The sequence below is a fragment of the Sorex fumeus genome, unplaced genomic scaffold, assembly GCF_029834395.1.
Source record: "Sorex fumeus unplaced genomic scaffold, SorFum_2.1 ptg000044l, whole genome shotgun sequence".
In the NCBI taxonomy this organism is placed as follows: Eukaryota; Metazoa; Chordata; class Mammalia; order Eulipotyphla; family Soricidae; genus Sorex; species Sorex fumeus.
Window position 1 is genome coordinate 55,404,979 of NW_026606101.1, and position 27,962 is coordinate 55,432,940.

Consider the following 27,962-nt stretch of genomic DNA (forward strand, 5'->3'; position numbering starts at 1 on the left):
TTCAGGAGTTGTTAGGGTTACTTTCTTGATGCACTCAGCACTATATTTCATATGTATACATATATATTTAAGATCAATATATACACTCTAGGTCAATACAATAAAGTATACAATTTAGACCAGTTGATATAATATTAAAATATATTTTAGGTTTTTTTCCAAAAACTCTAAGAAAATAATTTTATTTAGGAGTTAGGAGATAAGAAAATGAGGAAAAGGGAGAAAAAAACCTAAAGCATATATAAGAAAGAATACACAGTATTTGAGTATAATAGATGTGCTTTAATGTATGTGAGGATTACATACATTAAATGAAAATTCAACTGTTAGTTAAACTGAAACATAATAATCAATATATTTTTGAATTAGATAAAGGAATGATCCAGTCTATCTTGTGAAGAACAGATTTGGTTACATGATGGTAGCTTGGAAATGGGATCAAGGGAATGAATCACGAATGTTAGTATAAGTATTCTTGTCCACTTCCTCTGTAAAGTGTGGATAAAATACCAATTTTCTATAAGGGTTATGTGTGTTAAAAAACAAACAAGACTAACTTTGCAAGGTTTCTTAATATAAGCCAGATATATTCATTAACATTTTATAATTTAAATCTAATTACTGTTACAAATGCTTTCCTTTTTAAAAAAAGTTTGTTTTTGCATTTCTGTAATTGGCCATAGGGAGCATCTGTGAACTCTAGGTTGAGATACAAATACAGATGTATAGGGTCTGTAGTAGGAGGTACTGATAAAAGATACTGATTTATTTCACAAATAAAAATTGAATAAGACCACATCTCTCAGTGACTTAGATACACTAAAAAGTTCATCAAAGTACTCACGGTCACGGTCTTCCCGTTGTTCATCGATTTGCTCGAGCGGGCCCAGTAACGTCTCCATCGTGAGACTTGTTGTTACTGGGTTTGGCATATTGAATGCATCACGGGTAGTTTGCCAGGCTCTGCCGTGCGGGCGAGATACTCTCGGTAGCTTGCCGGGCTCTCTGAGAGGGGCGGAGGAATCGAACTCGATTCGGCCATGTTGGCTGCGTGCAAGGCAAAGACCCTACCCCCTGTGCTATCACTCCAGCCCATCAAAGTACTACCACTGGGAATTGAAAGGCCATCTATTGATAATGTAAGACAGAGCTTCTAAATCTTTATTACTTAAACAAACGCAAGAAGTCTTGTTATAACGTTGATCTGATTAATAGGCCCAGAATGAGGTCTTATGTTCTGCATCTACATAAAGCCTCTGGCAATTCTGATACTCTCTATTCATAGGTCACACTTGAACTACTGAGAAGGTAGTCAATACTCTCATGTTTCAAGATGGAAGTTAATAACAAAGAAGTTTATTGTATGACTAGTGTGTCTTACCAATAGCACAGCCATAGGGTGTTTGCCTTGCAAGCCGCAGACAGAGCCAGGTTTGATTTCCCCACCCCCCCTTGAAGAGCCAGGCAAGCTACCGAGAGTATTTTGCCCCGACAGCAAAGCCTGGCAAGCTCCCCATGATGTATTCAATATGCCAAACACAGTAACAACAAGTCTCACAATGGAGACGTTACTGGGCCCACTTGAGCAAATGGACAAACAATAGGAGGACAGTGCCACAGTGCTACACTGTCTTACTGATTATTGATCACTGACATGTCTAAGTCACTAATGAATGACAAAGCTAAAGTTAGAGTCAAAGTCTCAGAAGTCCCCGTTCTCTGCTCCCATGCAGCAATTAAAATAATTTTGTTAAAGAATAATGATTTAAAGCACATTTTGCGAATTTAGAATTTTTAATGAATTCTGATCATTTATTTTATTAGGTGTTTTAAAGTGATTTCATAGGAGATGACTTATTTAAAAAAGTAGAAAGTGAAGACGAGCAAAATATGATTCATCATAATTGCACTGCTTAAAAGTAACCACAAAAATGAATATTCCACTATATGTTTTGATCTGTATCCTTTTATTTTCTTGATGTATAGCTTGTTGTGTAAAATGTAATTGGTGGGCATTGGACCATACATGGTGGTGCTCAGGAATTACTCCTGGTTCTGTGCTCAAGAATCACTTTTAATGGTCTCTGGGGATTATATGGGATGCTGGGAATCAATTCTGGATAGGCCTCATGCAAGACAAATGTCTTACAGAACTATTACTCTGCAACCCCCAAAATATGATATTTTTTTGTCATGTATTTATGCCAGTCAGTATCATTTCATAGGACATATTCTCCAGACACACAATATTCTACAATACCTATGAACTGTGAATTATTTGACTTTTGTTGGGTATTATTGTCCTGTACGTATCTGTTTTACTGGAGAAGGGCTGTTATTCTTTGGTTTATAGTGGCAGGGCAATGCCCATTGTTTCAGGTGACAGAAAGAGGTACCGAATACTAATATTTAAGAGACAATAAAGTACATGATTTTAAGCTACAAATGCAAACATATGCTTTTTGTAGCTTTTTTTCTAAAGAATCAATTAATTCAGGACAAATAAGAAGCATATTTTAGCATGTGTGTGACTGATATGTAGCTTTATGCATTATATTTTTATGAGGTACATTTGCATTTTTTAATACAAGATATGAAAGAATCTGTCTCATTCCTTAAACCTATTGTGCAGGGCTGAAGGGACAGTATAGGGAGTAGAATGCTTCCCTTGAATAGTTACCCTATGTTTGATACCCAGCATCCTTTAGGATCCCCTGAGCCTTGTTGGGAGTGATCACTAATCACAAAGGCAGAAGTAAGTCCTGAGCACAGCTGGATATGGCCCATAAACTGTCCCCACCACATACACTCCAAAAAACTAAACCTTATTGTGCTTATGTATGGGTCACTCTGGGTTGTTTCTTTCCTCTTTTTGTTTCCTATCGTTTACTTACTAAGCTGTGTTTGTCTCAGCTTAACGATATCATTCCTGAGAGAGGAAGAAAACTTAGAGGTTATTTAATGTAAAACATCCCTGAAACATGCAAAAATATGTAAATTTGTTTTCTTGCAATGTTGGGATCAAGGCAGGAACAGGCAGCGAAGACTTCTGATACTTTCTATCACCCTCCATTGGCTTCAAAATTAGATCATAGCAATGAGTGTCTAAACCACTTACTATCAGTCTGCTTGTAACCTTTTCCTCCTGTTTTAATTCATCTGCTATTATTACTTCGACATATCTAAAAAGATCCTTATGCCTTCTTGGAACATAAATACCCCTCAAGGCTAATAATTTGAGGTATATTATCATAATCACTTTGGTTGTGGAGACTGATATTCAAAAGTAACTTCTTATGAAAGGAACAATGCTTAATCTACATGGGGAAAGATATTTTTAAGCTCCCCGTAGGACTCTATATTTTCAGATACCTTATCAGAAAGTTGAAAGTGATTAGGGATGGGGAATTATCTCTAAATTTATACTTGAGAAAGTAAATTACATACAAACTAATGGGACTAAAACTATTTGATCTTTTAATATTTAATTAATGGTTCCCCATGGCCTTTTTATAGCCTGTGTTCTATTGTGAGCAAGGAGACTTTAATAAGCAGGTTTGGGACTTCCCATTGTGTAGCAAGATATCATTGCTTTCATGACACTAATTTGGCTTTCATACCCTCTCTCTTTCCTCTTCCCTTACTATAGGGTTCCCTGTGTCTTGCTCTTGCATTGAGAACAACTAAATATATTGGTTGTATTGTTATTGTCTGTGTGAGCTTCTTTCTGATTTAGAAATTATATATCCCACTGTACAGAAGCACTCTCAGCTCCATTCCTTACACTAAAATCCCTTGAAGATTTAATGACGATTCCCCATCCCCGGGCCATGAGTAGATATTTAAGACTAAAGAAATAAGCTGTATTTCCTTCATTTTCAGGAAAAGACCAGTTTTCTTGGGCTTTACCATTTACATAAAACTGAGAACTGTTTTTCTGATGTTATATAAATATATTTCTGCCCCAAATCCTATTCAGGCTTGATGACATCCCAATAGAGATTTTTGTGTATCTGAGTCTGTGAGAGCATGATTTTCTGTCCTTCTCCATGCACTCATTCATTGTCTAGTAAAGTTCAATGCATAGGAGAAAACAAGTATAGGGGGACTGGAGAATTAACTCAATGAGTTAAGCGCATATTTAAATGTAGGGGTCCTGGGTTTGATCCTTGGCACCACATGTTGTCCCAAGTGCCACTAAGATCAACTCCAGAGCACTTTAACTACATATAGCCTGAATATCATTGGGTTTGGTGCCAAAAACAAATAGAATATTATATATGACTTGAATAATATTTGTATGATGATTTCCCAGTAATTGTTTTATTTAAGAAGATGCAAGGAAATAAACATATGTCTGAAATTCCCTCAGTATATTTGTTTTGACTGGAGATATTTAATTCTGGACTATTTAAGACATTTGCCCAGTTTTTTTTTTTTAATGTAGTGATTTATAAGTATAGATTTTCTCCAGTGATTTTGTTTTCAAATTTAGAATTAGAAACAAATGTGTACTATCTTGCTAAGACTTCTTATATCACTTGATGAGCACGTAGTATTTCATCATTATTTTCTGTTAGTTTAGACTTAAGAGGATACAGAGCTCACTGTCCCATCAAAGTAATAATTTGATCTTCAAATCATAGTACCACATTTCCCTTTCATTTATTGATGACAATAAAACGGTTTATTGTTTAATGTTACCAAAAGTTCTTGTCATCACCTCACAGCTCTATTACCATAAATCTTTCCCAAGTAACAAGAGTTCATCGGCGAATAGCATAAGAGGATAACAACATGAGTCTCACAGCAGGCAGAAAAGCAAGATTTAAGACTCATTGTCCTGGGCAACAATTGTTCATACTAGTTCTGAACAGTGTCAGTGTGCTCATACACATTATTTCATTTATAGTCCTAGATGGTAAAAATTAATTAATTATAACAGAATTTTAATTACAGTGGAAAGAATTAAATACTTTATTATAGCATAATTAATAATAATTCCATAGGGAATGATCAATGTTTCACTTGAAAGTAAAATTTCACAGTCAGGACACTTGCAAAACTCCAGAGATTTCAAGAATTCTCAATAAAGAACACACTTTATTTTAACATCTTACTTTTTTTAGAAGGTAAAAAGTACATTTTACCTTATGCCTCACTTCAATATCTATAGTCATCCATCAAGTTTCTTCCTTAGAAACAATAATTAATATATTCTATAGGTATTTCCACAGTTTCTTTAGACATATGCAAACAAACAAATATTTTTCTTACCCCATCCTCCTTTTTTATGCAAAAGTCTGCATATTTACCTTCACTTCTGAATAAAAATTTTCTTTACTTAAAAATAATATAAAATATACATATTTTAAACATTTCCTTATCAGTACTGGTTTCCTCATTTTAAAAATACCTTATTCATATTCTTTAATATGAATATACCCCAAAATATATTAACAAATTTTCTATTCATAGATTTTGAGGCTGTTCCAATTTTTTGCTAACTACAAACAGCGAGCTGTGAAGACTATACATATGCCATTTTGTGCACATTTAAGAATGTCTGTAGCATGACCACAGAGGTAGAATTTTAGATCAAAGTTTAGATAGCTTTGATAGGTTTTGCTTTTGCTTTCCAAAGTAAAAAAAAAAGCTACAATATTATATTCATCTTCACATATTGCTGGCAACCTGCCTGGCATAAAAGCGTGTAACAAAATGGCTATTTTAGGATTATTTTATTATTCTTCAACTTCACTTGCAATTTTTTCCTTCTAAAATTAATAGTTTCACTACCAAGTTGTATTAGCTGAAGCAGGAATTACGTGAGTATAGGAAGAGTGATAGGAAAAATACTCTGGCAATAAAATATCGTTAAAAATATTCTTTGGTGAGCTGAAGTTGTGTGGAGAGAGAATTGCCATGTGATAATACGGACTTTCCCTCCAGGGCACTGTATTTCTGCTGGCAGGGACCCTGAATCCAAAGGTGCAGCTTCCCCTCCTTTGTCAGTGGGAACTCAAAGTCTATTTGATTAGTATTCTGGAATTTACAAATTCCATGATGGAGAGGCTTCAGCATCCAGGACTGGTGATATCAGCCAATAAAAATTACCCTTTTATTAGCATCAGACAATGACAAAAGAGTTATGAATCCTTTATTCCACTGGCTGATGATTCAATTCAATAGGAAACTTGTTAAAAAGATAGACTCAGAGTATCTTGGTATAAAAGCTCTGATCCTTTTTCTAGAAGATTTCCAGAAGGTTTTAATCATCAACTTGGCTCAAGAAACTTTGGTGCAGTCTTCTTAGTTTTTCTTATATGTAAAGAAATGCAAACAAAGAAATGGGAAATAATTGACTATAGATTACAGATTTACTCATGTTAGATCTATAAGGGCTGGAGTGATAGCACAGCGGTAGGGCGTTCGCCTTACAAGCGGCCAACATGGCCAACCTGAGATCGATTCCTCCGCCCCTCTCGGAGAGCCCGGCAAGCTACCGAGAGTATTCGATATGCCAAACACAGTAACAACAAAGTCTCCAATGGAGACGTTACTGGGCCCACTTGAGCAGATCTTATATATGAGATCACTCTTTTGTCATTGTCTGAGTCACACAACTCTGTTCAGGAATCATCTTGCCATTTGGGGATAATGGGGACATGGGTGGAGTGAATTAGGAGGAGTAAGGGCAATGAGATAAACCTGACACTATTTAACCCTACTCCATCTAAGGGAATTTTATTATTTTTGTGTTTGTCATGTATGAATTTTTATATAATATTTTTATGTCCTCTGTGGTCAAACTATTTTATAGGATTTTAGCATAAAATGAAGAAATAGGCAAACCAAAATCCTGTCACCACCCCACTTGGAGGAAAAAGTCCTTGAGGATAGAGTTCCTGTTTTCCATTTATGATAGGAGGAACTCAGGCATGGAGGATTAGCTATGTTGATATTCAGAGGTATGCTGTTTGGTACTAAAATCTTATTATAAAAATATGGTGGCAGAATTTAACAACTATTTGTCAATGGCCCAGAGTTTGGGGATGAGAACATCACATCTTGGGACTGGAAATAAAGGTTCTGAATTTTCTGGTTTCTTTCTGCCACCTCTTAGCTAAGTGAACTTGGCAACTTGCTTTCCCACAAAGCTGCATCATGGCTCCTTTGAAATTAAATAAATGTCTTATTCTTGATAAGCCTTAGATTATCGTGATTCTCAAACCTGGCTACACATTGGGTTGATCTGGGGTTTAAAAAAATACTCTCAATGAGTTGATATGTGTTTTCCAGCCACTGAGTTGGCGATATAATTGTTGTGATGTGCAGTTTGAGGATTGAGATTTTTAAAGGCCCCTCTGGTGATTCTGATGTGTTGTCAAGGTTGAGGCGAATTAATCACTTAACTTCCCGTTAGTCGTCGATTTGCTCGAGCGGGCGCCAGTAACGTCTCCATTTGTCCCTGTCGCGTGCTAGTGTAGCCCAATGGCATCTGTTCGCTCCGGGAACATGAAGGGCCTCAAATCGATCATTCATGATCTTGAGGAAGAAGTCTGACCATCTGGTAGGTGGGCGGCCACGCAGTCTTTTGACATCCCGTGGAATCCAATCAGTAACAGCTCTAGTCCAATGGTCGTCTTTAAATCTCATTACGTGACCAGCCCATCTGATTTTCGACACCTTGGCAAATGAGACAGCGTCCCTGATCCTTGATCGTCGACGGATGTCAGAACTCCGGATTCATTCTCTCATTTGAGTGAAACGTGATATTCAAAGCATAGCTCTTTCTATTCTTCTTTGGGAGACCGGAATAGCGTTCTCATCTTGTTTGCATAGGGCCCAGGTCTCTGAGGCATATGTTAATGCAGGAAGAACAGTGGAATCACAGAGATGTGCCCGGAGTCGGAGGTTCTTCATCCTCTTAGCTATTTCTTCGACGTTCTTGAAGGCGTTCCAAGCCGCTCTCTTCCTCCTGCGCAGCTCGGGTGCCAGGTCATTTGTCATGTTGACCTCTCGACCTAGGTAGACATAGCTTTTGCATTCGGAGATGGTCGTTCCATTGAGAGCGAATGGGGCGTCAGGAGCGAGGCTGTTTCTCATAAACATTGTCTTCGTAAGATTCAGCTGTAGTCCTACCTTTCCACACTCATGGTCAAAGTCGGCCAGCATTTGTGCCGCTTGGCTGATGTTTGGTGTTATTAAAACAATGTCATCAGCAAAGTGGAGGTGGTGTAATTGCCGACCATCTATCTTCACTCCCATTCCTTCCCATTCCAGTCGTCGCATGATGTTCTCGAGGGTGGCACTGAAGAGTTTCGGTGAAATGGTATCACCCTGTCGCACCCCTCTCTTGACATCAACGATCACTTCTTTGTAGAATGGTGAGATCCTGGTAGTGAATCCGCAATAGAGCTCACGGAGGATCCTGATGTATTGGGCTTGAATGCCCTGATTGGCTAGGGCTGCAATGACCGCTTCCGTCTCAACAGAATCAAAGGCCTTCTTTAAATCAATGAACGTTAAGCAGAGCGGCATCTTGAACTCCCGAGAAACCTCAATGAGCTTGGTTATCGTGTGGATATGGTCGATGGTGCTGAATCCTTTGTGGAACCCTGCTTGCTCGCATGGTTGTCCTTCATCTAATGTTCTGCCAATCCTATTCAGGATGACTCGAGTGAACAACTTGTAGATGACAGACAATAGGCAGATCGGGCGATAGTTGCCAATGTCATGGATGTCTCCCTTCTTGAACAGTAGTACGGTCCTGCTGGTTTTCCATTGGGACGGAACCTTGCATTCAGACAGGTAGCGAGTGAAGAGCCGAGCCAGTGTATTGATGAGTACTGACAGCAGGTTCTTCAGGTGTTCAGGTCTGACCTTGTCTGGGCCGGGTGCTGTTTGTTTCTTTACCAACGAAATGGCGTGTCGGATTTCGGAGGGGAGAACGTTGGGAACAACATACCCATCCTGTGGAATTTGGTATGTTGGCAAGTGGACATGGCTATCGAAGAGATTTGAGTAGAAGTCATGGATAATCTTCTCCATTGCCGTTCTGGAGGATGTGATGGATCCATCAGGACGTCGGAGGGCAGTCATCTTGCTCTTATATTTGGCGAAGGACAGGCGGGCGTTACGAATACTTTTCCCGGCTTCTGCCGCATCTACCAGTACTTCTGCTCTTCTCTCTTTGAGGTCTTCCTTGATCGCATCTCTGCACTGCTTTGCAAGCTCGGACGTTAGCTTGCGGTTGCCTGAGGCATGCGCCAAAACACGCTGGCGAATTAGCTCAAGAGTTTTCGAAGATAGGCGACTTTTTGTGGCTATCTCTCTCTTGGCGTTCCTCACACATTCATGGAGGTGCTGAACCAGTCGATCGTATTCCTCGTCAATGTTGTCAACAATGGCATCTTCCCATGTTGCCTCAATAGTACCAAAGAGTTCCCAGTTGGTGGTCATTCTGGGAGTTCTCTTTTTGAACTTTGCAGCCCTTTCTCCCCGCTCTGTGAAGTAGAATTTTGCACGAAGGAGACGGTGGTCCGATCCCGTTCGAAATTTTGGGACAACAGCGACATCAGTCAGGCAAAACCGTCGATTGAATATGATGTGGTCTATTTCGTTGTGGAATCGTCCACCGGGAGACTCCCATGTCCATCGTTTAGATTCTGCCTTCTGGAACTGTGAGTTACCATGGATGGTCCTGGTCGACATGATGAACTCTGACAGTCTCTCACCCTGTTCGTTCCATTCTAGGCCATGGGTCCCGATGTGAAGTTCTTCAGCTGATCTTCTCGGTCCTATCTTGGCATTAAAATCACCCACAATGATCTTGTAGAAGGTGTGGTCTTCTTTATAGAACTTCTCTAGCTCCATGTAGAACTTCTCGATTTCTCTTTCATCATAATGAGATGTTGGTGCGTAGACAACGAAGATAGAAGCTGCAGGCAGTGAGCCACATCTATTCAAATGTAAACGTCCGATTCGGGTTGTTAGGCATTCGAATGAATCAATGCTCTTGGCCAAGTTTGTGTTGACAAGGACACCGACGCCTCTAACACCTCTTTTATCGCATGTTCCGAGGAACAATTCTTCTCCAGTGTCGAAAACGGCATGGTGAGATTCGTGCCTTCTTGTCTCGGTCAGACCAATGATGTCGTACTTGATCATTCGCGCTTGTACCATCAGGTCCTCGATGGATGCATCTGATGCTAGCGTACGTGCATTGAAAGTACAGACGATCATTTTTGTCTTCCTTCGTTGTGGCAGCCTAGGTCGGCCTTGAGATTTTGTCGGCCTCTCCTTTCTCATCCTTCTCAGTGCTGCCATGTCAGTGAAGCCTTCAGGGTCAGGTGAATGAGACCAGTTGTAGTTACTGGTTTTGGCATATCGAATACACAGCGGATAGCTTGCCAGGCGAATTACCGAGGCATAATTGCTCTTCAGCAGAATATCTCACTAAGAACGTCATCTAAGAACTTGCTAGAATGAATATACTTAGTCCTACCCTAGATTTAGTGAAACAGAAATTCTGGAATTTGGGCTCAGAAATCTGTGGGATTTTCTGTTTGTCTATATTTGGTGGGGTGGGGGGAAACTGTGGTAATACCCAGTAGGAGATGAGCAGCAATTAATTCTAACTCTACTCAAGAGTGGCACCAGGTGGTGCTTGGTGAATAGGGGTGGAGTCATGCAGTGCCAGGTTCAAACCTGGGCATTCTCCACACAGACCATGCTCCCAGCTCATTGGCTAGCTCTCTAGCCCCAGAAATCTATATCTGAAACACACTTCCAGTGGTCTTATATGCACTAAATTTTAATAATCAATTATCTAGAATTTACAAAGCTTAAATTTCTACTTAGGACCTATGTCTAATGTTTATACTTAGGCTAGCCCTATCAGGAATTTAGAGACAAATGAGGAAGGTATGGTAAGAATGAAAACGATTCATCGCTAGTGATAGCTACACTTTACAGTCAGAGCATAGCATTACAAGATGGTTTCTCTTTACTGTTTTATTGCCATATGCTTATTGACGAATAAAGTAATGGATTTAGGAAATGCCTAGGTTGTTAAGAACTTTCAACTTTCTGATAAAATATCGTTCAGGAAATTGATGCTTTGAAGATACCTGCCTCCATTCCTATGAAGAAGAGTGGATAAATATTTCCCCTTTCCTTTTCTTTCAATAGTGATGACTGGGAATTACATGTACTTATTGTTGTGAGTACACACTTGGCTGTGGTACTCAGGAAATTGCAGGATCACAAACTGAAGTGACATCCTAAGATTGCTCTCACTGTTAATGCTTGCTAGAAGGTTCTCCAGCACACTAAGTAGAACCACTTAGTCATATCCCTGGGCAAATATGAGTGTGATTATGAAATGTGGAACTTGGGTCACGTTTGACCTATCCATAGAGAGAAAGTAAATATTAGAGTTCACAATTAAGTTTCCTACATACAGACCTAGAACAAACCACGAAACATGAACTGTCCTCCCTAATCAGTTTTCTAGAGGAGATTCTAGGATATACAAACTACTTATAAGCACAGAAAAGATGCAATTCTCTCTAAATTTGGTGTTTTCTTCTTCTTGCTCAGCCAGGTGCAATAGAGACTGCCTTGGAAGATTTGAAGAGCCACATAGCTAAGTCTTTTGGAGAGAACATTCAAGGCTTCTGGCTACTGACTGAGTGAGTAGTTATGACTAAGTAAAAGCTAGAGGAAATTTAACATGTCACTTGACACACTGCTGGAACTGAAAAGGAGATGGACTTACGAGAGAATTTCTCTGGGTTGCTACATACGACACTTGCTTGGTATTTTCAGTTATAGAGTGAAGTGTCATGGAACCCATAATGACCTGGCTAGGTTGGCTTCCTACCACTGCTTTGTGAACTATTTGCTTGACTCAATCATAGCTATAACTACTACATCATAGCTATAACTACTACTGTGATCACTACTCTCAAAAACTATTGCCTCCATTTGCAAAGTTATTATTCTGGTTTCAAATCTCCGTTTACAAACTTTCTTCCTCCAAAAACATCAGTTTATTAAGCATACCACTCTGGTACAATGAAAATAAGTTTAGGAAACAGGAGGTATAGAATCAACATATACGAGTGAGTTTTACCTTTTTATCAGCCAAACCAGAGAAATCATGCTGGGGAGTGGGGGCAGGGATAAGCTACCTTTCCAGTTAGAATCAAGCCCACATCTAATGTTTAAGTCCTTACCATTTTGGCAAGTGATTCTATTAAACCAAAAGACTACTCAGCTGTAAGAGCTTTCATTGCAAATGCCACTGTGAGGATAGTTAACTTCACACTCTATCCAAAGACTCTGCTATCTATGTGACCTTTTCTTTACTTACTGAGAAACTACTAGAAATGGCATGGCCTTGACAATAATAGTTAAAATATTTATAGAATAAAGGAAAAATGGAACTCTTTTATGGTATAGAACCTTAATGTTAAATGGATAATATAGCAAAAACTTCATTTTGAGTACTTAACCTGATCCAATTTTCTGATTTGGTAATCTGATCACCAAAGATTCTAGTAGAAAGGCTCAGGAATTCCTATAATTTAAATGAAAATTTATTTAATCTTTCACTCCTAAGCACATTCATTTTACTACCTTTCTGGAAATAAACACTTTTATATTTAGCCATAAGCCAGCTGTACACATCTCTTAATCATTGGACTGTATAGAGCTAGATCATATGTGTCAGTGACTGACAATTTAATCATAATATTTTTACAAATGCATTTCAGGAAATAAGTAAAAATGCATATGTGGGTGATATAATGAAGAATAGTAATAGAAGAACAAATGGTCCAAAGCAACAGAATCCTTGAATTGACACGCAGAAATAATTTTACCATAATGCAAAGACAGACTTTATGGGAAAGGAAGCCCTGAGAATAGTGGAGGGATAGAGACATGCCATTGGAGGTTTGGTATTAGAATGTTGTATATTGAAACCATACCATTGAAAGTAAAACATAGTGAGTAAAATAATTTTTTAAACACGTTTTGAGAAATCAGCCTGAAAGTTTCTAAGTTTTTGTTTCTTCATCTATAATTGGAGATCATATGACCTGAATAATTACCAGGACAACTATGAAAGATAAGATAAAATTCTTGGCATACTTCCCAGTACATAGAGGATTTTTCAAAATACCTTATTTCCCTCCTGCATTCACAAATGGTACTGTTAGTTAAAAGATGACCTTTTATGTCATCATCACAAAAAATGCATCATAAATATGGCTTTTTAAAATCCAGTGGTGACTCTTTAAAAATTCTTAAATATTAGAACTAGTTTTTAAAATTTTCCATTTTATTAGTTTTTAAATTTTTATTTTATTTTTATACAGTTGTTTACAATGGGATTTCTTACATTCAATATTCCAACACCAATCCTGCCACCCTTACACTTTCCTATCACCATTATTTAGAATTTTCACAACTACCACCCAAGCCTGCCCCAATTACAGGCCTTAAAACTTTACTTTGTACTGCTTGTTATGCAGAATCTGGTAAAAATGATCAAAAACATTTCCTTAGAAGTAAGTGTGTGAAGACTGTTGTATCTCACTCTGAAGCTGGAGCTATTAAGCCCTTGTATAAGAGTTTACTAAAATGTTGTCACAGGTTGAGTCTTCTGTGCTATTTTTTTTTAATAGAAATCAGTTGCTTTTCACTCTAGACCCCATCCAAAGTGGCGTGCTATTGCTGGTACATAGTGGTGATTTTGTCTATCAGTGCTCTGTTTAGGCTCTGTTTGGGCTCTCCCAGCCCCGCCTCCAGGGTACTTTGGATGAGACTCAGTCTGGCTCAGAGTCTGGTGGCATCTTCGCAGCTTGCTGATCTCTTCTGAGATTTGTTTTGCGTCTCTGGATCATGTGCTTATATGGCAGAGGCAGTTCTTGGGTGTGACAGCTAGGCTCCTTGAAGAACAGGAAGATGAGGGGAGGCTGCCCATTCCCAACTCTGTGAGAGTTTAGACATTTCAGTCACAAAATCTGCATACCTGAATTTTTCAACAGATTCACTCTCACATCCTGAGACTGTAGTGATTGGCCATGAGCATGGAGGTGATTGTAGAATCAGTCTTTTTTTTAATAGTTTAGATTGAAATTGTTCAGTTATATTTGTATGTAAATTTTATAGGGATATAAAAGTTCAGTAATTAGATGCCAATTGTACAAAAATAAATCAGATTGTGTGATCTGCTTTGGTTTGTACTAGGCTCGATTTAACCTCATTGAGGATGGTTTGTTAAAATAACAGTTTTCAAATAAACAGAAACAGCTATGTCCCTAAGGCCCAGTTTTTTAATTTAATTGAATCACTGTGAGATACAGTTACAAAGATTTCATGTTTGAGTTTCAGTCATACAATGATCAAGCACCCATCCCTCCACCAGTGCACATTTCCCAACACCAATGTCCCCAGTATCTGCCGTCCTTACCCCCATCCCAACCCTCCCCCTGGCTCTATAGCAGACAATTTCCCCCATATTTTCTCTCTTCTTTTCGGCATTATGGTTTCCAATACAGATACTGAGAGGCTATCATGTTTGGTCCTTTATCTACTTTCAGCACACATCTCCCATCCTGAACAATTCCTCTAAAAATCGTTGACTTAGTGATCCCTTTTCTGTTCCAATTGAGTTCTCCCCCAACTCATGAGGCTGGCCTCCAACCATGAAGCAATATTTCTGGCCCTTGTCTCTACTGTCCTTGAGTGTCAGTCTCGTATTATGTTATTTTTTATTCCACAAATGAGTGCTCTCATTCTATGTCTGTCTCTCTCTTTCTGACTCACTTCACTTAGCATGGTACTCTTCATGACCATCCACTTATAAGCAAATTTCATGACTTCATCTTTTCTATCAGCTGCATAGTATTTCATTGTGTACATGTACCAACGTTTCTTTAACCAGTCATCTGTTTGGGCACTTGAATTGTTTCCAGATTCTGGCTAATGAACATACAGGTGCAGATGTCATTTCTACTATGCTTTTTCTGCACCCCTGGAATATATTCCCAGAAGTGGTATTGCTGTGTCATATGGAAGCTCAATTTCTAGTTTTTTAAAGGAATGTCCATATTATTTTCCAAAAAGGCTGAACCAGTTGGCATTCCCATCAACAATGAAAGAGAGTTACTTTCTCCTAATCTGTTCCAGCACTGGTTGTTCTTGTTCTTTTTCATGTGGGCCAGTCTCTGTGATGTGAGATTATATCTCATTGTTGTTTTGGTTTGCATCTCGCTGATGATTAGTGACGTAGAACATTTTTTCATGTGCCTTTTGGCCATTTATATTTCTTTTTTGAGGAAGCTTTTGTTTGTTTCTTCTCCCCATTTTGATGCGGTTGGAAGGTTTTTTTTGGTTCAATTCTACTAGTAAGACCCAGGTTTTGCACCAATTTTAACATAATAAAAAATTTAAAGCGTTGACCGGCAAGAACTATTTGGCAACCAGTTTTCTACTTCTTTTATGCTTTGTAGTACACATTCATAGTAAAAAACAATGAAAAAGGATGCATGATGCATGCTGTACACATAGAATTCCAACAATCTTATATTCTTGTTTGCTTGTAGACATTGTTCATTTGAATTTAGATTCTATATCTCCTCTTTAACCAGTAATTGTTTGTGTTTTTTTCTATGTCTTCTTTTCCATTAAGTACTCTTATTCCTTCCCCTGTTTACTTCCCAAAATTATGTGATTCCGGTAATTTCTACTCTAGAAATAATTTGCCAGTTTCTCGTTGTCTCTTAAGCATTCAAGTTGACTTAGGCTTTTTTTTTGTAATGAAAATAACTGACATTTATAGAGGAGATGATTCAATCCCTGGACTCAGTGAATAGGATTCCAGTCACTGTGACTGTTCAAGCATAAGGTAGAAGACTCTTGTTCAAAGGCAGGGAGTATGGAAAGATTTTAAATGACCTCACACTCAAAACGTTTGGTTCACTTGTTTGTTCTGAGATTGTGGTTGCTGCAGGGTAGAGAAAGGCAAAATGGTAACAGCAAAAACAAATAAATCAAAAACACCTCCTCATTCAAGTCAAACAACAATAGCAAAAGAAAGCAAAAAACAAGCAAACATGAAAAATACTGGCTTAGAATAATGAATGCTTAAGGTTTCTCTTGCCCATTTTCTCTTTCATAATAAACAGAGAAACATCCATCCAGTTCTTGTGAGTTAAAAACACTGTAACTCTTCCAAGTCCCTTAAGTTTTTAAGCTTAGCATTTGTGGGAGAGTGTGTGTGTGAAAGAGAGAGAGAAAGAGAGAGAGAGAGAGAGAGAGAGAGAGAGAATTTGGATTTATTTCTGTCAGTTTCCATTAACTTTAAACTCCTTTTATTTCTTGATATAGCATAACTCTCTCCTTTCTCCCATCCAAGTACTAACCAGGCCCGACCCTGCTTAGCTTCCGAGATCAGACGAGATCGGGCGCGTTCAGGGTGGTATGGCCGTAGACGAACTCTCTCCTTTCTCAACTGCTGTTCATTCAACAGTTAAAAAAGCATCACCAGGCCAGGAGAGATACCTTGGTTTGATCCCTGGCACCACATATGGTCCCTGGAGCTCCACCAGGAGTAATTCCTGAGTGTGTAGTCAGGAATAAGCCCTGAAAATCACTGGTGTGGTCCAAAACAAACAAACAAACAAGCCTCGGCTTTAAATCAACTGTTTTGATTTCAAACTGATGAGGGTAAAATCCTTTTCAAAAACACTTTACAAATTATCTTCCTATTAGTAAACTTGTTTATTTCACTATAACTGTGGTGGCTTTGGGGCCAGAGAGAGAACAGGGGTTAAAGTGCTTGTGTTACACACAGCTGACTTTGTCTTGATCCCCAACACTGTGTATGGTTAACTGAGCACAGAAAAATTCCTGAGCACAGATTCAGGAGTAAGTCGAGCACAAGAGGGTGTGTCCCACAAAATGAAAACCAGAGCTTTGTCTCTGTGATGACCATTTTGCACATGAGAAATAGAAACTATGGAAGAAAAAGTACTAAGATGAAGTGATAAATGATAGGATATGGTACATCAGAGGGTTCAGATCAATCTTTAATTGGTGTTGGTGAGACTCCAAGAGTAGTTTGGAATAGGAAAACAATGTAGAAAATACCAGGAGTTCTCTATATCTTGCTTGCAGACTTTCTGTGATATATATATATGCATAAATATATATATATGTATATATATATTTTATCAATTTGCTCAAGTGGGCCCAATAACATTGTGAAACTTGTTGTTACTGTGTTTGGCATATCGAATACGTCATGGGTAGCTTGCCAGTCTTTGCTGTTCAGGCTAGATACTCTAGGTAGCTTGCCGGGCTCTCCGAGAGGGGCGGAGGAATCAAACTCGAGTCAATCAGGTCGGCCATGTTCAAGGCAAATGCCCTATCCACTGTGCTATCACTCCAGGCTATATATATATATATACATATATATATACACATATATATGAATTTAGATTCTAAATTCACACATATATATATGAATTTAGATTCTATCTCAGAAGTAATGATAAGGCATTTTTAATGAGGAAGAGTGACTTTATATTTTATGAAGTTTACACAATCTCCATTATCTCTTTTCCAAACTCTTGGGACCAGATGTGAATTAGATTGAGACAGGTTTTGATTTTAGAAAGTTAAAAGACTATGTATGCACTTTATTTTATGTTCTCTGTGGAGGTCCAGATCAGCCCACCATATCCAAATATATTAATAGTTTTGTAGGTAAAAGTACTATAAAAATAATATAAAGGGCCCTGTGCTAGTTTTTCCAAAAAGTGAATTTATACTATGCTGCCATATCACAGCTTTATGAATACAGAATTGAGAGTGAGAGTTGGTGACCAGGACATGTTTGAAATGTGAAAGATCTATAAATAGATGGGAGACTCGGTGATATGTGAGATACTTGTGTAGTATCAGTGAGGACTGATCTAGCAGTGTGCTGGAGAAGGTTCGTGTTGGCTCAGAAGGAGTGATTTGTGAATCAATTCTCAGTTATGAAACTTTAATTGCACAAATTTACACGAATTATTTTTTTAGAAGTATTAGACTCAACTCCTTTTTATGATTAGCATACTTAATTTGGCTGTTATGTATGCTCTTGGGGCTATTGATAGCAATTATATATACTCTAGTGTGCTACTGCATATCTCTTTCCAACTGCACATTCAGGGATATCACTGCGGGAGCTTGGAATTGACCCTGGTGGCAGCTATTCTACAATGGAAATCAGCAAACACTAGAGATCAAAGCTTGGTTTAGTGCTCTGCTGATTGTATAAATTTAAGAAAGTGTGAATACATTATCAATGCAGATGAAACTTAAAAATGTGTTGTGTCTATGACTGTGATGCTATAATAGCACAGAAAATATTGAGGAACTATTCTTCCAGCATTTTAAAACTATTCTCTCTCTCAGCTTCAAGTCACCCTTTTCACTGAGACATAGATGCAGTTTGGATTGGTTGACAATGAATGGTCAATGCAGCAGAGGTGTCAAGGTTGCAGAGAATCTGTGTCCTGGACCCCTGACTGGGCATCATCAGCTATTCTTTTTGTTTGTTTGTTTGTTTGTTTTGGGGGACACACATGGTGGTACTCAGACCTTACTCCTGGCTGTGCACATAAGGATCACTCCTAGTGGGGCTCAGGAGACCATATGAGGCAATAGGGATTGAACCTCAGTCATCTATACACAAGGCAAGCATTCTACCCACCGTACTATGACTCTGACCATACCACTGGCTGTTCTAACACCTACCCTTCTTACCTCCAGCCCAAGCTGGGAAACAAGCTTTTTCTCTAAATATATCCTTATAGCACTATTCAGAGGACAACATGATATATACAACTATATATTACTTATATTTTCTTATTTCTTATATTTTCATATTTCTTACACACATATAAATAAATAAATAAATATATATATAGATATATGAAATGACTAATGAAATTTTGTTATTTATCTCAAGAGCATTCAGTGGAGGGTATGTTTTGAACTGACAGTTTTTAGTAACTAATGTAACTGGTCTTTGTGGGTCTTTCTGTTGAGTCATCTATGAGGAAGCAACCCAGGGTCATCTAGGAATTTGCCTTAGAAAATTAATGGGGCAAGTGTGCTATCACCCAGGATTAAGAAGGACATGATCACTGCTTTATATATAAGCGACTGCATGCCAAACACTATCGGGGAAATTTTGTGCACACAACCTCACTTAATCTTGCCCCATTGCTCTTGTCATTTAATTTTTAGAGAACTTATTTATTATATATATGCATATATATATATATATATATATGTATACATGCTTTGAGGAAAACAATTGTGTTGGAGGTGTCCTTCAAGAATTCTCATGGAACTGTTGGTTTTTGTTTTACTTTGTGATACTAGAACTCTTCATGAATTTGCGTGTCATCGTTGCTCAGGGGCCATGCTAATCTTCTCTGTATCATTCCAATTTTAGTATATGTGCTGCCGAAGCGAGCAATAGCACAGTGGTAGGGCATTTGCCTTGCACACAGCCAACATGGCCGACTCAAGTTCGATTCCTCCGCCTCTCTCGGAGAGCCCGGCAAGCTACCAAGAGTATCTCGCCCGCACAGCAGAGCCTGGCAAGCTCCCCGTGATGTATTCAATATGCCAAAAGCAGTAACAACGAGTCTCATGATGGAGACGTTACTGGGCCTGCTCGAGCAAATAGATGAACAACGGGAGGACTGTGACTGTCACCGTGCGATACTAGAGATTGAACTCAGAGCCATATACCTACAGGGCATATATTCTACCATGGAGCTACATTTCTGGCCCTGGACTTGTATTTACAGAGTCCAAATACTACCTTAATCCAAAAACTATGTTAATGGTATTTTTTTTAAGGAACTAAGATTTTGACATGTTCTTTTTTCCCCTTATATCCTCTATCTTCTATAGTATCTGTAGCACTGCACTGTAGCACTGTCCTCCCGTTGTTCATCGATTTGCTCGAGCAGGCCCAGTAACGTCTCCATTGTGAGACTTGTTGTTACTGTGTTTGACATATCAAATACATCACGGGTAGCTTTCCAAGCTTTGCCTTGTGGGCGAGATACTCTTGGAAGCTTTCTGGGCTCTCCGAGAGGGGCAGAGGAATCGAACTCAGGCCGGCAAAGTCAGCCACATGCAAGGCAAACGCCCTACCTGCTGTGCTGTCACTCCAGCATCTAAGGATATAAAATAAGAAGTCAGTTAAAATTTTTTCAAAGGATTTTCCCTCAATTACTTGAGATGAGCTTCTTTTTGACAGTATAAATTTATACCTAAGTATGTATTAGTCAGTTAAATCAGAAAAAAAAATCATCACAAGGCATTTAGAGGGAGAATATGACATGGATGGACAAGAGACCAAAAGCAGAAGTGGAGGTATGCCAAGATCAACGCTACTTAGATCCAACTTAGGGTTAACATAAAGATCATCAGAATATTAATGTAATAGAATAGGTATAGGAAGCACTTATGAAACACTTGATTTAACTTAAGTTCTGAATAAATCATCTGGCCACACTGCCCTCTCGTTGTTCATCAATTTGCTCAAGCGGGCCCAGTAATGTCTTCATTGTGAGACTTCTTGTCACTGTGTTTGGTATATTGAATACTCTCAGTAGCTTGCCAGGCTGTCTGAGAGAAGCAGAGGAATCGAACCCGGTTCGGCCAGGCTGGCTGTGCACAAGGCAAATGCCCTACCGCTGTACTATCGGTACCCCTCTGAATAAATATTATCTGCTGATATTGTTATTATCTACAGAGACCCCCATCTAGGACACAGGCCTCCAGTTCAGCCCTCCTTGGAATTTTACGTGTTTCTACAGCTATCAGCACAGCACGGCTTTTAGCTCAACTTGTCCTGCTCCATTCACTGTCTCATTTGGCCCTTCTGGTAAAAGACTTCTTGAAGCAATTATGTGTACTTTTAAAGTGATCCATTAAGCCAGTACCAAGGGGAACATCTTGACATGACACAAAATCTCAGAAAGGATGATATGATAGGAATAGTGGCTCTTCAGCAGAAAACACTCTATACACTTTTGCATATTGAGGGGTTTACAAAGGTGGAGGAGAATGGGGTTTTCCTTCACACACAGTAAGTTTGAAGTGGTGGTGGTGATGTGGAGTTGCGGAGGGGAGCTGTTGTTCTAGTCCTCTTATTCCTAAGAGAGAAGGCTTGCAGCTTGCCCTAGCAACTGGGGTCAAGTAACTGTAACTCTTCTGTATTGTAAAAATTACTTCCAAATCTTTCATTGCCTACTTCCCCCTCAACCCACTCAGGTATCTACTCTAGAGCTTTGGTAGCATAAATACACAAAGTCCTATTAACTACCTACTTCAAATACATAGACAACAGAATGAGGTGGAGGAGATAGCCTAGTGTCATAGCGAGCATTGAATTGGGAATTAGAAAACTCGAGTTTGGAAATCTAGATTTATTGCTTGCTATCACTGTAGCTAGGAAAACTTTTGTAGGTATTTGTTCTCCATTAATGAATTTGTTTTAGTATACTCCGTAGTCCATTAGAGATTTACTATTCTTTTTCTTTTTTGCTGTCAGAAGTTGTCTTATTTCTTTCATATTTCATTAATTCAGCAGAGTGCCTCATGTAGAGATGTACTATTCTTAAAAGACACATTGCCATGGAAATAAACTTCTATGTTGATAAAAATTGTTGGTAAAAATAATTCCAATATTTCTTGGAAGATAATGATATTAGCAGATAATATTTATTCAGAACTTAAGTTAAATCAAGTGTTTTTACAAGGGCTGCCTATTCCTAATTTCTTATATTAATCAAATACTTAAGATTTTGAGGATCTTTTCTAAGTGGAAGGTTTTTAGCTTTTCCATTGCTTTATTTCTGTTATATAATTATTGTAAAATTTTTTGCTTCCATAATCCATCTATTTTTGGGCAATTACTTTTCATACAGTCAATAGCTCCACAAATTTCAAAGTTTTTACATGCATATATGAGTATATACTTCAGTGTTTATACATATAAAAGTTTATAGCTAGAAATTACATATCTGTCTGTATAGCTATATGCAATTTAAGCACTGTGTAAGAGGATCTAGCAGGATAAGACTCAATGTTTAAAAAAATAAAAAGACAATTTCATTTATTTTTGATAAAAATAAGTAATATTTCTATTTTAATATTAATTTAAGCTTTTAAAAATTCTCTTCTCTCTCTCTTTTTTTTTTGCTTGTTGGGGTCACACCCGGCGATGCACAGGGGTTACTCCTGGCTTTGCACTCAGAAATTACTCTTGGTGGTGCTCAGGGGACCATATTGGATGCTGGGAATTGAATCCGGTTGTCTGCATGCAAGGCAAATGCCCTACCTGCTGTACTATCACTCCAGCCTCTCCTTATTCAATAGTCATAGCACCTTTGAGGTAGAAATATATCGTGAGACGGGGGCAACTCAGAGGTGGCAGGTTGAGTTTCCCTCACCTCCCTAGCAGAACCCCAGGAGCCGAAAATCTCCAGACCCAACTGCACAGCCATGCTCAAGGTTGCTCTCCACAGGCTAGAATGAGTCTCACTTATGGAGGAACATGCAGAAAAACTCAGGTATGGTGAACCCTTGACTGATATCTCCAAGCTTGCTTACAACAAGACTGAGCCTTCTTCCGTCAGCTCCCCAGTTTTCCAGTAGCATGGCAGCCACACCCATAAACTGCCTCTGGCTCCATATAATCTCATCAATGATCATGATCCAGAAACTATGAAATAAAGCTCCCGGAAGAGAGTGACATAGAACTTCCTGAGCGCCTGGCCAATAATTCAGCAGCGTGACCTCTTATACTCTAGCCCACTGATGTACCAAAAGTAGCACTCATTTTTTGGGGGGTAACATATATGTTTGTAATCTCTTATACAAGGACTTCAATGGTTCCAGGATGAAATACAACAATCTTCACACACTTTCCTCTTATTGTGGTGGGAAGGTGCTCGGTGGTGGGGTTGGTGTTTGAATACTATCTGTAATGAACTAGCATAACAATTTTATAAAATTAAAATATTTTTTTTGAAAAATAGAAGAAATATACTGTGAGTTTACAGAGGAGGAAATGAAGAAATCTAAGAGCAGCACAGCTCAAAGGCAGTGGACATTGGGCTCTAAGACATTAAACTCCTCTGACCTTTTCACTAAGTGAATCTTCTTGCTCTTACACTGAGATTTCAGATTCGCCCCTTATTATATTGTCACTTGTGGCTCCTCAAGCATAAACTCAGATAAACTCAGAATGCAGCTCCTTGGACTTGTAATAGGTAGAAATGTCTGTTTATCTCATCCTTATTTAGAAAGATTCATCGGGAAAATAAAAGTTGCTCTAAATATTTCAAAATATGTTTTGATGTGAGGAAAGTCATCTTCAGAGAGAAATGAATATCGAGACACAGGGAACTGGGGACAGTTTTCCCAGCACTGATCACTTGAGTATAAGCACCCGAAAAGTTGTATGGGGAGAGATTGTCTTTACACTTGCTGCCATATTTGCTGTTCAAACAGACTCATAGGAGAAGGCAAAGAGGAATATTGACTTTATTTTATGGATGAAAAAACCCTGAGATTGAATGACCTGTCGAAGGGCAGCTACTTATTTGAGGTCACAGAAGGGCTTGACTGCCAAGGACCCCTCTCTTGGACAGCTGTCTTCTCTTTGCACTTCCTTTGTTGTTTTTTGTGATTTTTTTCATCTCCTGACACAGTGATCACTATAGTATAAATTGGTTAAATGATCTTTGTGCCTGTGTAGGTTTCTCTGTTGATTGTCTATTGTTCCTGAGGAGAAAGGTCAGAAATTCACTGGGCATGTTCAGAGACCTTTCCCTCTTTTCCTCTCTTTTCTTGTGCTGTTCATTTAACCTCACTTAGACTTTTTCTAAAATCAACTTAAAAAGTCAGTTACCTGTGACAGATGAACAGTGCCCTTGATCGGCTAAGGCTAATCATACATTTATCTTGTCACAATTGATTATCTTATGAGGAATGCTGAAGTATGCTACAGTACATCTTTAATAAATAATATTTCAATTAATTAAAAATAAAAGGACCAAGAGACTGGAAACAAAAGATTTCTAATCCAAATTCACATTTTAAACTATATCTCCTACCTTACCCCATTAATTTTTGTAGAGTTTCACCTATCTGGACGTGTGGTCTTGGCATTAGAAATGCTGAGCTTCAGGACCCATCAAAACCACATTTAACCAGAATATATATTTTTACAGGATCCCAAGTCTATATATGTGAATGTTCAACAATTGTGAGAACACATGAACTCAAATAGTGTGCTCTTGGAGAAATATAACATTGTGGAGGGTAATTCTCAGACATAGGAAGAAAACATTGTGGGAATCCCATTGGAAGTATCATGAAGCTAGTCCTGTTTTCGGCAGTACTGGCCATACCTGGAGTCATGGAATTGAGTGTTTTCCTTAGATAATGAGGTGGACTTATATTTATATGAGCCTTTGCTGCTCAGAGAAAACAGGATTTTAGCCTTCTACTAGGACACCTACAAAGATCTTTTTTCCCTTCAGCAGCTAGGTTCCTTCCCAGTCAGAGAAGAAGAAAATGTTTACATCAACCTGTTACCTTTAAAGAACAGCAGACCTGGCAGTAGCAGAAAAAGGAGCCAGGTCATACCCTCCAAGGCACATCTTCATGAAAGGGCTTAGAGTCTGGAGAATGTATCTGAGATTCTAAGTACATGAAAATCTGAGAAACTCTGTGCTAGATTACTCTTATGTTCATGGTTTGAGAACTCTACATGTCATGAACTGAAATTTCCTCACCTGTATTTTTGTAACCTAGGAGCAATAGCATAGCAGGTAGAGCATTTGCTTTGTATGAGGCCGATCCAGGTTTGATTCCTCCGCCCATCTCGGAGAGCCTGGCAAGCTACCGAGAGTGTTCCACCCGCACAGCGAAGCCTGGCAAGAGCTACCTGTGACAGAGTCGATATGCCAAAAACAGTAACAACAAGTCTCACAATGGAGATGTTACTGGTGCCCGCAGAGAAAATTGATGAACAACGGGAGGACAGTGCTACAATGCTATTATCTTTATGGCCTTTTATAAATTCCGTTGAAATGAACTGTTTCCTGTTCCCCCAAATTCACAACACAGTGATTCTACTTATCCGTTTGGCTATTTTTGTTGACTTTTGTCCTCTCTGTTCATTAGAGCCTTTCCTATCTTTCAGGGATTCTGTGGTGCTTGATGCCTCTCCATATTAATTTTCAAATAATGTCTCTCTTATTTAGGTTTTCTTTAGACAATATATAGCATAACCCCCTGTGCACATACATTGTGAGAAAATACTATTTGAGGGAACATCTGATTCATTTTTGCCAAGAACTTCTGTCTCCTTGTTTTAAATGTAGTATCTAGCACATAGTAGGGGCTCAGAATCTATCATGAACTTGACTGGGATTTTACTGTGATTCTACCACTTGAAACCCTTCATGGACACTCCATTCATAGAGTCTTGCTTCCACTATCTGGGCTCCAAGCAGCTCAAAGCCCAATGAGACCTGCCTCCGACCTTGGATGCAAGCACTGGGGCTGAAAAGAGCCTCAAATCTATCAAGATGTTAATGACCTGTGGCAGGACTCTGGCAGCAAGAAAAGCACCTCTGTTGCCAGAATCCATTTATACTGGGTGGGTGTTTTCGACAACCACTTAATTAAACACATTGCTTTTCTCTATAAATTCCCCATGGCAGTAGCCTCATCCAGATAGCTAATGGTCCCTGAGTGACCTGAATTATAGGACAGGGAGGGCATTTAGTTACTGAAGTCACAAATGTACTTGGAAGTGTTTGTTTTCCCAAGACTGTTACCAATTCGGGAGTCTTAAAAAGCCAAGGGATGAAAAAGTCTGACGCAGCTAAGAGCCCAGATCTATCACTTAGTTAGTTGAGTTCAGACATACAAATATGTCACCTCAGTCATTCTTTGAGCCTCAGTTTTATCATTTACAAACTGGGAATTAAAGAGGGTTGTTTATTTAAGGATTAATTTCTTTATATGTATATACAATGTTCACAATGATTTTTGTCATAAGGGCTGAATTTTATTATTGTTGCTATTATTATTGGACTGGAATGATAACACAGCTGGTAGGGCATATGCCTTGTACGCAGCCGACCCAGCCGACCCGAGTTCAATTCCTCCACCTTCAATTCCACTGACCCTCTCGGAGAGCCTGGCAAGATACCGAGAGTATCTCGTCTGCATGGAAAAGCCTGGCAAGCTACCCGTGACATATACAATATGCCAAACACAGTAGCAACAAGTCTCACAATGTTACTGGGTCTGCTAGAGCAAAGCGATGAACAATGGGAGGACAGTGACAGTGAAAGTGACAGTTATTATTGTGGTTACAATTATAAAAATTAAAAATTACTTATTGTTGCATTAATTTAAATATTTAATGAACTTACTATAAGCCAGATTCCACCCTAATAGATGAAAATACAGAGGTAGCTGATGGAAAGATAAGGTTAGCTCTTCAAGGAACTTTCAATCTTACATTAAAAGAATAAATGGAAATGAAGCCACAGAAGAGTCTACTACATATTTAAAAGTGGTCCTGCCACTTATTCTATGGAAACACAAAACTCACTGTGCAATTCTTAATTCAAAGGGATATCCAGGTTAAAGAAGGAACAGGTTTTTTTTTTAATGTATGCCAGAGACGATCATTTTGGGGAAAAAGAAGTATATCTTCAGCTGACAAAGGTAGGTAAGGGGACCCAGAGAGTTCAGTGAAGCTGGATTATAATGAGTAAGAGTTAATCAACTAAGAATTACTAGAATGGTATTAAGGACCCAGAAAGTAAGAATGGTAACATGTCAGATTATGGAGTTCAGATCACAATTTTTTTCCAGAGACATAAATTATAGATTCATAAGTTCCATCTTGCTCAGTATCTTTCAATATTTGAATTTGAATACTATCAAATACAGTATAGGCCCCCAGTTCCCAAGACTATTTCACTCCTCACTGCCATACTCTTGCCCGTCTTCATTTCCTTGATACAGCAGCACATGAGAACCAGCTCTTACTGGTTCCTGTTAACCAACTGTGTATACCTTTTCCTACTACATTATCAATGACTCGCCTTGTAGTCGGTCATGGTAGAAGAAATTAAACCAAGAAAATTGAATTGAAGCATTATTACTATCATGATTATTTTATAATATGTTTACCATCTATAGCATACCATTAAAGTTTTGATTCCTTCATAACCACTATGGGCCCTTCTGTCCTAAGTTATTGAAAGACACAAAATAGACCATTGGCATTTAGAAATGCAATAGGCGCTAGAAATAATTGCTTGACATTAAATTAACCTTGACTATTTAGTGGACTGCCAATGTTTATTATTATTAAAGAAAAACATAATTATAATATTGAGATTATCAACCTATTTAGGCTACTACTGGTGTTATAAAATCAACTATTAAAGCTTCTTATGAATAAACATGCTGGCTGATTTACAAACACTAACAGGCCTCTCTTTTCTGGGATTCCAAAGTGTCCCTAAATTCCCTATTTGAGGAAGGTAGGGTAGGTCTAGAAAGTGTAATTCATGTTAAGAGAAAGAAAACTTTGTTTATATTACTTGGTTTGGTAAAAAACACTACACAGTTTAATGGTTCTGTGGCTTTTGAAATGTTATGCTATATGAATTAATAAAAATAGTCCTTCTGGGCTAGAGAGATGGTACAGGGGCTAAGGCATATACCTTAATACAGCTCACAATACTTCATTGCCTGCTGGTAAATAGGATTTCCTAAACACCTTCTTGAGCACAAAACCAGAAATAAGGAGTAAATCCCCCGAG

At 38.5% G+C, this 27,962-nt stretch overlaps 1 protein-coding gene and 1 non-coding gene across 2 annotated transcripts in view; one reads left to right on the forward strand and one right to left on the reverse strand.

The window, feature by feature from the left end:
* Nucleotides 1-27,962, forward strand: part of TPRG1 (tumor protein p63 regulated 1) — a 144,322-nt gene that overhangs the window by 2,928 nt on the left and 113,432 nt on the right. Inside the window, exon 2 of the mRNA XM_056122072.1 lies at nt 11,608-11,699. Coding sequence (XP_055978047.1) covers nt 11,608-11,699 — 92 coding nt within the window. The remainder of the gene's footprint in view (nt 1-11,607; nt 11,700-27,962) is intronic.
* On the reverse strand, nt 19,449-19,555 carry LOC130030818 (U6 spliceosomal RNA). Its single transcript, XR_008793500.1, has one exon. It is a non-coding gene; the product is annotated as a U6 spliceosomal RNA (small nuclear RNA).